Source organism: Raphanus sativus, chromosome 8 (genome assembly GCF_000801105.2).
Source record: "Raphanus sativus cultivar WK10039 chromosome 8, ASM80110v3, whole genome shotgun sequence".
Taxonomy (NCBI): Eukaryota; Viridiplantae; Streptophyta; class Magnoliopsida; order Brassicales; family Brassicaceae; genus Raphanus; species Raphanus sativus.
In genome coordinates, this window is record NC_079518.1 from 8,442,985 (window position 1) to 8,453,885 (window position 10,901).

The 10,901-nt window shown below is 35.0% G+C and overlaps 3 protein-coding genes across 3 annotated transcripts; all 3 read right to left on the bottom strand.

The window, feature by feature from the left end:
- Positions 1–203: 203 nt before the first annotated feature.
- LOC130499127 (F-box/kelch-repeat protein At4g39560-like) lies at positions 204–1,707 on the bottom strand. Its single transcript, XM_056993031.1, has one exon. It carries the CDS (start codon positions 1,641–1,643, stop codon positions 390–392), a length of 1,254 nt encoding a protein of 417 aa, XP_056849011.1. The 5' UTR covers positions 1,644–1,707; the 3' UTR covers positions 204–389.
- Positions 1,708–2,616: 909 nt separating this feature from the next.
- On the bottom strand, positions 2,617–5,307 carry LOC130499154 (SUMO-activating enzyme subunit 1A-like). Its single transcript, XM_056993093.1, has 6 exons — positions 5,110–5,307; positions 4,121–4,944; positions 3,659–3,710; positions 3,354–3,549; positions 3,010–3,126; positions 2,617–2,821 (listed from the first exon to the last, which is right to left on the bottom strand). The coding sequence occupies exons 2-5, from the start codon at positions 4,201–4,203 to the stop codon at positions 3,113–3,115; spliced, it is 345 nt and encodes a 114-aa protein (XP_056849073.1). The 5' UTR covers positions 4,204–4,944; positions 5,110–5,307; the 3' UTR covers positions 2,617–2,821; positions 3,010–3,112.
- A 136-nt stretch (positions 5,308–5,443) lies between these two features.
- LOC130499153 (F-box/kelch-repeat protein At4g39560-like) lies at positions 5,444–6,946 on the bottom strand. The gene has a single exon (XM_056993092.1). It carries the CDS (start codon positions 6,881–6,883, stop codon positions 5,630–5,632), a length of 1,254 nt encoding a protein of 417 aa, XP_056849072.1. The 5' UTR covers positions 6,884–6,946; the 3' UTR covers positions 5,444–5,629.
- Positions 6,947–10,901: the final 3,955 nt, after the last annotated feature.

Sequence of the window (10,901 nt, forward strand, 5' to 3'; positions counted from 1 at the left end):
TTTTCATATTTGGCAGCTATGATATTTTCTTCAATATCATCGATTCTTTACACATTATTACAGCACCAAGGAACGCTGTAAGAAGCTAACGTAGACTAAGAATTGCAGCACAGAACAATGTTTTTCCAAAGATTTGTCAAAGCTATATATACCACAACTGATATTACACTAATTAAAAAAATAGAAAAGAGGACATGAATGGCAACTGTTGAAGATGATGATCGTTTAGAAAGTCAACCTGAAAGGTATAAGAATAGATGAACAAGTACACAAATGTTGTGCTTCAGGAACAACAATACAGTTTTTAATCCATTACAAGTGCAGAATGTTTTATTGGAAAAAAGGAGGAGACTTCTAACAAAAAAATATATAGAGTTGAGAGAGAGATTTCAAAGATTGAAGGATAGAGAATATAAAATTTTACTGTGACAAGGACGCCGATAATAAGGAAATTTGATCGTTGTGACAACTTCTGACCACTCAACAGTTGCCCAAATCTCGCCAGTTTCCTTGCGCCTTTGTAAAGAGATCTCTGCACACCAAACCTCCCATTCACCAATAGCAGGACAGTCCCAGAAGACTAACATGTTGGGACCAGAGTTGCTCAGTTTGTGACCGGGAAACGTACCGTCAAGGTGTTGGGATGGCAAATCCAAACCATAATTGACCAGTTTGGAGGCACAAAGGGTGCCCCTTAGATCATCCAAGCCCATAACTTGTCTCCACTTCATCTCACCCGCTGCTGACTCCAAATCACTTGTCTCACACCACAATATCCAGCCACCGGTTACACAAGAGTAGATGACATTGTCTATCACATGCCAACCCTTTCTAAGTTCGTTGGTATCTGAATTCCCTGTTTTCCATATGCCTTGACTCGGAATGTAAAGCAGTCCATTACCTTTCTCATTCAAACCGAAAATCTTCTTTGTCTTGTCCTTCTCCTCTATCACTGCGATTTCGTGCATTAAAGAGTTCATATCATCTGGCGGAGGAGGCTGGTTCAACGACAGGGCATCCCAAGTCTGCGTCTTTGGATCGAAAACCTCTACAACCCAATTTGGTTTCTCGCAACCTCCAAAAACGTATATCTTCCCGTCCACCACGCCAGCTGCAGCAGAAGCTCGAGCAAACCCCATGGAGGGGAGATTGGTCCATGTATGAGATCGGCAATCCAGGAAAAAGACCCTGGACGATCGCTTCCTGCCAATCATCCCACCAATCACATAGATACCCCAACCATGTGCCACCACGGAAGATGCTTCCGGAGGCTGATACAAGTGTGGCCGGATCGGAAGCAGCCGACTAGGATGATCTAGGGCTTTTGGGTAGAAGGCGAACCAGCGTGCAAACGGATCTGAAGGGATGCTTAAACATAAATAGATGCAGCGTTCGGTACGACCAGTTAGGGATCGGGCTTGGTATAACTCCGGGGAAAGCATTAGAGAGCGGTGCAGCTTCGAGACCAGATATAGGGATCCGTGGTCCAGCCTTGAGACAAAGGTCAAGCAATTCATTACGATATCATCTGGCAACACGTATAACTTACAGTCCTGCTGCGGACAGTAGTTCTTCTGTTTCTTCCTGTAATTCCTCTTCATCGTGCTTTGTTTTGGTTTATATCTACCATAAACTGAGATCATGTTTTACTTTTGGATTTTCTTTTCTCCAAGAGAAAGCAGTTGCTCCCACTTGTATATAAAGGGTACTCTGAATTACTAATTCGATCCGAACAAGGAACAAAACTATAATTTACTTCTTTTTTTTTTAGGTTTGTTTCCTTTTTTTTTTTTTTGGAACAACAAAAATTGAGGTTTGTTTCCTTTTTCTTTCTCAATAAGATTTAACCCTAACAATAATTGAGATTTTTTAACTTTTTTTTCCTTTTATCTAAACTTACGACCACCAGATCCGTTTGTGTTGTTACCGTACTCCTTTTTCCGTTTTTTTTTTCTTTTTAATAAAGTTTTTTAGTTGTTCTACTTTTGGCATTGTGGTCCCCACATTACCTTTTTACAACAAGAACTAGGTTCGGTCTTACTAACGTAACTATTTGACCATTGTAAAAATGATGACGTTGTACTTCGAGATGCCTGTCGTTTATATTTATTCGTAACTTTACATCTATACTAAATAATGATGTCAAACAGGTCGTCCAGCCCCGTCCCGTCCCGAACCACAAGCTCTCTGTCAAACGGATCATGGCGGGCTGTCCCGCACGGGCTGCTGTACCCAAAAAATATCATCCCAATTCCACCCCACCTAATACACAGTCTTTAGCGGGCCGGTCCGCGGAACTGACGATTAAGGAAGCTTCTGGGTGCTCTTCTTGCTGCTCCATGAAGATCAAGCTGCTCCATTACTTCCATAAGTGCAAATATGAGGAGGATACATGAGTTCTATTTTTTATTTCTTGTATCAGTTTTGAGGAGTATTTTTCCAATCATAGTAAAATAAACTAGATTTTGACCCGCCCTTTAGAAGACGGGACAATCATTTTGTTTTAAATTTATGCTCTTGTTCGATTTTTCATAAGTGTGTTTAGGGCGGGACAAAATTTCCTTCTTCCAGAAAAGTCTTGCTAAAAAAAAAAGATTTCATTTCTCTCTCAAAATAGAATACTAAAATCTGATACATCCTCCATCGACACCAATCTTTGCAGTTATATCCCCTTCTCACTTATTCTTTTAATCAGTAGATCATATGTTCATCTGAATCACTTTTGAAAAATCAAAAACACACATATAAATTTTTTTGTCTTTCCAGAAAAGGGTTGCATGTCGAATCCGATATCATAACTTTTTAATCGGATGAGCTTCTTCTGCGGAAAACAATTTGCCAAGGAGAAAACAATACAAACAAAGATCAAATCGTGCACTCAGAGAGCTGTTAATAGAGTCTTAAAAAGATATCCAACCGAAAAGTAAAATCATAGATATGAAAAGATTTATGTGCCTGAGACACCAAACTAATGAACACAAGAAATGAAACATCAAATCATGTAAGTACCTTTGTGTATTTGTAGTCTTGAAGGTCGACAAAAATCTCACCACATGAGTCTCTGCAGTCGACTGTATAGAATGCCACACGTTTCGATAACTTCCGACATTGTTCATTGACAGACATCTGCAAAAAAAAAAAAAAGATATGTACGGAGCAACCAAAAGCATGAAACGGGAGCTGTACAAAAGCTGTTATCAATACCTTGGTGGCATGAGAACCGTAGCCAATAACTATCACATCAAACTTCTCAAAAAATCCAGTGTCAAGTGTTGACAACTCACCCGAAAGATTTGAAAGGATGATTATAGCCTATTAAGTTAATTAAAACGATTCAAGGAGAGAGGCAAAACCTTTGACTACAGAAACAAGGACCATAGGGTTAAAGCCCCTGAGCGAATCACAACAGATCTCAGCCACTGTTCTGCCTCTGTAAGCATTTTCATCAGGAGGAATCAAGAAGTTTGCGTTCAAGGGCTCCTCGTTCACCAAGCGATCATCCATTAACGTCACACTACCGACTCCTGCCAGCACAATGTTTTTGCAAAACTACACAACAAAATGGAACCAAAACCAAAAAAACAATGTAGTAAGATACTAACTAATCAAAAGAGTATGACATCTACACGAGTAAGTGATAAAAGAGTTAACAGCTTACCTCAGCAACGGTCCCCTTTATTCCAGAAACCAAGATATGAGATTTGGTCAATCTGCAAGCAAAAAAACATCAACCTCCTCACACTAAATCAAAAAGGTGGCAATGTAAATACATGTAATGTTTAGTATCAAAAATATAAGCTTCAGAAAAATTCAAAATGTGAATGAAACGAGTAATGTATCTATCAGTAGTACCAAGAAAATATCAAGTTAATACTCTACATGAACTCAACACTATGATGATAATGTCTCAACTCAGACCAAACATAACGAAACTCAGAAGTTACCACTTTACTAGTCTAGAAGCAGAATCCAAACTCTATACTAGTAGTAGCTAGGAAATGCGAATTGAAAATCGAGTTTGGTACTCCAACAAAAGCGAGCCAAAAGATGATAAAGGCTGAAAGGAACAAGCTTTTTGAGAAATTGAGAGAAACTTATTCGTGAATGAGAAAGAAGTAACCTTCTTTGAGCATTAGCGCCCCAAACCCTAATCTGGCGATCGTACAAGGCAGTCTCCTGCTCCGTCAGCTCTTCTTCGTCCATTCAGAAAACTCAAATCTAACAATTCAGAAAATCTTTGCTTTCAGAAAATGGAGCTTCCCAAAATCTAATTTTCAAAATGTCTAAACTTTTTGTGCCAGGGGAGGGAGGGGGAGGGGTTTTTCTTTTGTCAACTGATTCATTTCAATGATTTCATTGAAATAAGAAGCCCAATGGGCATCATACAAGTAAATTCAGCCACCGATCATATTACAAGATAAAACATACAGCCCAAAATTGAAGCCCATATCATTGCCACATGACCCTAGCAAAAGATAACGATGTACGCATGATAGCCACGTGTCCCACCGCTGGGCTATCGACAATTCTGGAAAAACGCCTTCAAGACTTTGCCGACTATTCTGAATTCATGCTAACTCATCATCGCTTCATCAATCATCTATGTTCTTCATCTTCAAGGAGACAAAGGAAGCGAAGATTGATTCCTCTCCCAATGAAAAAGCAGAGCTTGTCCAGCAAAATCAAACAAAAATTTATATAGGATTAAACGGAATAATAATAATAAGCGAAGAGGAGAGAAGCAGAGTTGATCGGAATAACCAGAATTATTATTCAACTTGAAACGGAGTATAGATAATCATTAAGAACAGCTCCGACTCAAGTTGAACACACAACAACAAAAAACTCACTAGCTTCTTATAGAGACTTTTCTTCTTATGCATTTAACAGAAAAGATCAAGTAAACTCGTCCAGTACTGTTTGGAGTATGTTATTGCCTAGTAGCTGTCAGAAAAAAAAAAAAAAAAAAAACAGATAAAATTTAAATATGCAGAGATAGATGATAAGATGTGGAGCAAAAGAAATAGTTGGTGAAATAATAAGACTCACTAGCTTCTTTACAAAGACAGATGTAACTGAGCAAGACAAGGAAAGTGGGATGGTATGTACCTTGTTGTTTCAGGCCACTCCAAAACCATCGTCAAATGTCCATAATCATAAAAGATTACTCTCACACGCTGAGTTTTAGTTTAACATGAAAAGAGAGGAATAAACAGGGTTGGTCCAAATCATCAGGAACGTTTTCATATTTGGCAGCTATGATATTTTCTTCAATATCATCGATTCTTTACACATTATTACAGCACCAAGGAACGCTGTAAGAAGCTAACGTAGACTAAGAATTGCAGCACAGAACAATGTTTTTCCAAAGATTTGTCAAAGCTATATATACCACAACTGATATTACACTAATTAAAAAAATAGAAAAGAGGACATGAATGGCAACTGTTGAAGATGATGATCGTTTAGAAAGTCAACCTGAAAGGTATAAGAATAGATGAACAAGTACACAAATGTTGTGCTTCAGGAACAACAATACAGTTTTTAATCCATTACAAGTGCAGAATGTTTTATTGGAAAAAAGGAGGAGACTTCTAACAAAAAAATATATAGAGTTGAGAGAGAGATTTCAAAGATTGAAGGATAGAGAATATAAAATTTTACTGTGACAAGGACGCCGATAATAAGGAAATTTGATCGTTGTGACAACTTCTGACCACTCAACAGTTGCCCAAATCTCGCCAGTTTCCTTGCGCCTTTGTAAAGAGATCTCTGCACACCAAACCTCCCATTCACCAATAGCAGGACAGTCCCAGAAGACTAACATGTTGGGACCAGAGTTGCTCAGTTTGTGACCGGGAAACGTACCGTCAAGGTGTTGGGATGGCAAATCCAAACCATAATTGACCAGTTTGGAGGCACAAAGGGTGCCCCTTAGATCATCCAAGCCCATAACTTGTCTCCACTTCATCTCACCCGCTGCTGACTCCAAATCACTTGTCTCACACCACAATATCCAGCCACCGGTTACACAAGAGTAGATGACATTGTCTATCACATGCCAACCCTTTCTAAGTTCGTTGGTATCTGAATTCCCTGTTTTCCATATGCCTTGACTCGGAATGTAAAGCAGTCCATTACCTTTCTCATTCAAACCGAAAATCTTCTTTGTCTTGTCCTTCTCCTCTATCACTGCGATTTCGTGCATTAAAGAGTTCATATCATCTGGCGGAGGAGGCTGGTTCAACGACAGGGCATCCCAAGTCTGCGTCTTTGGATCGAAAACCTCTACAACCCAATTTGGTTTCTCGCAACCTCCAAAAACGTATATCTTCCCGTCCACCACGCCAGCTGCAGCAGAAGCTCGAGCAAACCCCATGGAGGGGAGATTGGTCCATGTATGAGATCGGCAATCCAGGAAAAAGACCCTGGACGATCGCTTCCTGCCAATCATCCCACCAATCACATAGATACCCCAACCATGTGCCACCACGGAAGATGCTTCCGGAGGCTGATACAAGTGTGGCCGGATCGGAAGCAGCCGACTAGGATGATCTAGGGCTTTTGGGTAGAAGGCGAACCAGCGTGCAAACGGATCTGAAGGGATGCTTAAACATAAATAGATGCAGCGTTCGGTACGACCAGTTAGGGATCGGGCTTGGTATAACTCCGGGGAAAGCATTAGAGAGCGGTGCAGCTTCGAGACCAGATATAGGGATCCGTGGTCCAGCCTTGAGACAAAGGTCAAGCAATTCATTACGATATCATCTGGCAACACGTATAACTTACAGTCCTGCTGCGGACAGTAGTTCTTCTGTTTCTTCCTGTAATTCCTCTTCATCGTGCTTTGTTTTGGTTTATATCTACCATAAACTGAGATCATGTTTTACTTTTGGATTTTCTTTTCTCCAAGAGAAAGCAGTTGCTCCCACTTGTATATAAAGGGTACTCTGAATTACTAATTCGATCCGAACAAGGAACAAAACTATAATTTACTTCTTTTTTTTTTTAGGTTTGTTTCCTTTTTTTTTTTTTTGGAACAACAAAAATTGAGGTTTGTTTCCTTTTTCTTTCTCAATAAGATTTAACCCTAACAATAATTGAGATTTTTTAACTTTTTTTTCCTTTTATCTAAACTTACGACCACCAGATCCGTTTGTGTTGTTACCGTACTCCTTTTTCCGTTTTTTTTTCTTTTTAATAAAGTTTTTTAGTTGTTCTACTTTTGGCATTGTGGTCCCCACATTACCTTTTTACAACAAGAACTAGGTTCGGTCTTACTAACGTAACTATTTGACCATTGTAAAAATGATGACGTTGTACTTCGAGATGCCTGTCGTTTATATTTATTCGTAACTTTACATCTATACTAAATAATGATGTCAAACAGGTCGTCCAGCCCCGTCCCGTCCCGAACCACAAGCTCTCTGTCAAACGGATCATGGCGGGCTGTCCCGCACGGGCTGCTGTACCCAAAAAATATCATCCCAATTCCACCCCACCTAATACACAGTCTTTAGCGGGTCGGTCCGCGGAACTGACGATTAAGGAAGCTTCTGGGTGCTCTTCTTGCTGCTCCATGAAGATCAAGCTGCTCCATTACTTCCATAAGTGCACATATGAGGAGGATACATGAGTTCTATTTTTTATTTCTTGTATCAGTTTTGAGGAGTATTTTTCCAATCATAGTAAAATAAATAATGCAAGAAGATTCTGAATCCAAATATTATAGTTCATAAGTTCATAACAAAAACTTTGTGAAAATAAAATAAATAATGCCAAACACCAAATCCAAGTTGTTAAAACAAAATGTAACTAAAAAGAAAATAACAACTCAAAACACCAATAAGTTATCTTCATATTATGCAAACAATAATAACGGACTTTGTTTGATTTTATATATAATGTAAATAATAATCTTATTTACGTATATTTATACCTATTGTTTTTATTTATCAATTCACAATTGGAAAAAAAAAGAAATCGATATAAAAACATTTTATCAAAGTAACATTATATGAGACTGATCAATTGTTTGTATAGTTTCCATACTGTATTTTTATTAATTTTATTAGTTATACTTTAGTTTTATATGTTTTGTGTTTGTTTATTGCTTTCTATTTTTATACAATTAATATTTTCAATTGACTAATGTATTAATATTTTATTTCTAAACTATCATATCTTTATTTTGTATTTATACTTACTATATATATGTGTGCTTTGATAGTATTAGATAGATAAATGTCCTTTTCACTTCCGCGTATATCTTCCATAAATGATTTACCATCATCACGAAAATCAAACATTGAAATCAATTCAGACTTGTGGGGGTTCTTTGTGTGAATTTTGGAATTTTTGTGTGGCATGATTATTTTTTTTTTCTTTTTATCAGTACTATCATTGTTATACATACATTAAGATATCAGTGTCCGCATATAGTGCAGATTGTATTGTGTGGTTGTATATAATTTTCTTTTAATTTTTTCTTATACATACATTAAGATACCATTGTTAGTTTTATTCTAAAAACTTATTAAAAAGGTACAGTAGAACATCTATAAATTAATAATGTTAGGGCTTTATAATTTTATTAATCTATTGAGATATTAATTTACAAAAGTTTTCATATTTAGATTTTTTTATTTTAAGATATATTTGTTCTAAGATATTAAATATTTGATTTTAGTGTATAGACATTAATTGATATTTTCTTTTGAAATTTGACATTTATATTAATTTTATTAGATTATTTGGTGCATAGAATTTAAATGTGGTTTTAGATATAATATTAAAAAAAAATCTGATCAAAAATATATTAAGTGTTAAGAAAATATAAAGATAATTCCAGAGTGAATATAAAACAAACAATATAATAATATAATTTTATTTATATAAAATATGCATGCATAAAAATTATTAATTTACTAGATATGAGTCTGTGCGTTGCAACGGGTTCTGTTTGATATTCTAATTCAACAAAAATATAAAAATAATAAATCATTTTATTAGAATATTAGGATTATTTATGTATATGTTGTGTGATATTTATTTATAACTAACAATTCTTTACACATAAATTCCAGCTAATATTTGTATTTGATAGTCATGGTGGATAGGTGAATCGTTATCAGTTTTGTTAGGATTTTAAAAATTAAAACATTCTATTTTACAAATCTTTTTTTTAGTTATATCTAGATGATGCCGGGTCGTTCGTAGCCAAGTGGTTACTGAACTCTGTCTTCGGGCCCTGGCGTGAGGGGTTCGACCGCTCCTTACCTTAGTTTGAGGATTAAAGGTCCAAAGTGACCAAAGTTGATAAAAAAAAAAGTTATATCTAGATGATGACATGCGCCTTACGCGGAGTGAAGAACTTTATAAAAATATGTCACATACATATAGGAATGGTTGTTCAGGTTCCATTCGGGTTCAATTCGGATCTATTCGGTTTTTGAGTTTTCGAGATAAAAGATTTCATCTACATTCAGTATATATAAATTCCGTTTCAGATTTGATTCGGATCTTTGCGGGTTCAATTCGCATTCGGATAACCCATTTAAATTATTTTTAAAGTTTTAAAATTCATTTTATACATTAAGTTTCTCTAAATCTATAAACAAAATAATATTACATATAAACTTGAATAACATATGTCATAATACCTAAACTTAGTAGATATAATGGTTTGGTTTGAATATTTGGATATGGAATCAATAGATATTGTAAATAATTTTGGTGTTTTAAGTATACTTAAATTTAGCTATTTTGCGCATTTATTTTTGACCATTTGTATATATTTTTAGGGATAATTTGAGAAATACTCTAATTATATTTTAAATTTTGAAAAATACATTTTCTTTTTCCATTTTTTAAAACTACACTTTCTTGTATGTGAAAAGACATTTGTATCCTTATTTAAGTTATAGATTACAAATTTATTAATTAAATTTTAAAATTTAAAATAATATTATAATTAAGAATACTATAAGTAAAGTTATAATCAATAGTTTTATTGTTTTCGGCTATTCTTCCTGCACTGATATTTCCATTGTTGAAGTTACTGCCACTTAGTATTTTTATGGCAGACAAGAATAATTGAATTGAGTCATATTTTTTTGGCTGTTATCCAGGACACTAGTTCCTATGCGTTCCATGGTTCACAAAAGATCATCTCTTGTCAAAAATTATCTTGTGCTAATCGAAGCTGAAATTTACAGTAAATAACAAATTGTGATAAAGAGAGAAGAATTACATCCTGTCAATATTTAATTCTCGTATATGAGTATATCGAAACAAGCTTCTGGTCATAAGAAAATATCATCTAACTATTTAGTAAAGAAGTTTTATGAATTATTAACTGACTGTTTTTGTTAATTAAAGGATCCTATAGAAAAGGTTATGGTTAGTTGTGATGAAGTGATGTTACGATTGTTTAGGAAACGGTGAGTGAAAATTTTATATTGTTGTAATATATTAGATATTTAGATATAAGAGTACTATTTGAAAAGGAAAAAAAAAATTTGATAGTTGGTATATTTTAAACGTACTGTTACACGTATATAATTAAGATTATTAGTTAAGATATTAGATAATTAAAAACATTAAAATTGGATAGTTTAGTCATTTCATTTATAATAAGTATAGTTTTCAAGAAAAATAAAATATAGTGTAGTTTTCAAAATATAATCTCATTTAAGATTATTTTTCCAAATTTTCCCATATTTTTAAGTATGTTGGACAACTTATAAGTATCTTATATATTTTGGATGTTTTTAATATACATTAAATCTAAATATAATTAATGTATTTAGGTATATAAAATATTTCGAATATATTAGGTTACCCAAAATATTTCAGTTTGGATCGGTTTCGGTTCGGTTCTCTAAATACCAATTTTTTTA

Bases quoted from the DNA above. Each gene is read 5' to 3' on its own strand.
- LOC130499154 (XM_056993093.1), bottom strand. From the start codon at position 4,203: ATGGACGAAGAAGAGCTGACGGAGCAGGAGACTGCCTTGTACGATCGC. The intron at 3,711-4,120 runs GTTACTTCTTTC...TTTTGCTTGCAG, and splicing joins GGCGCTAATGCTCAAAGAAG to ATTGACCAAATCTCATATCT. The intron at 3,550-3,658 runs GTAAGCTGTTAA...TTTGTTGTGTAG, and splicing joins TAAAGGGGACCGTTGCTGAG to TTTTGCAAAAACATTGTGCT.
- LOC130499153 (XM_056993092.1), bottom strand. From the start codon at position 6,883: ATGATCTCAGTTTATGGTAGATATAAACCAAAACAAAGCACGATGAAG.
- LOC130499127 (XM_056993031.1), bottom strand. From the start codon at position 1,643: ATGATCTCAGTTTATGGTAGATATAAACCAAAACAAAGCACGATGAAG.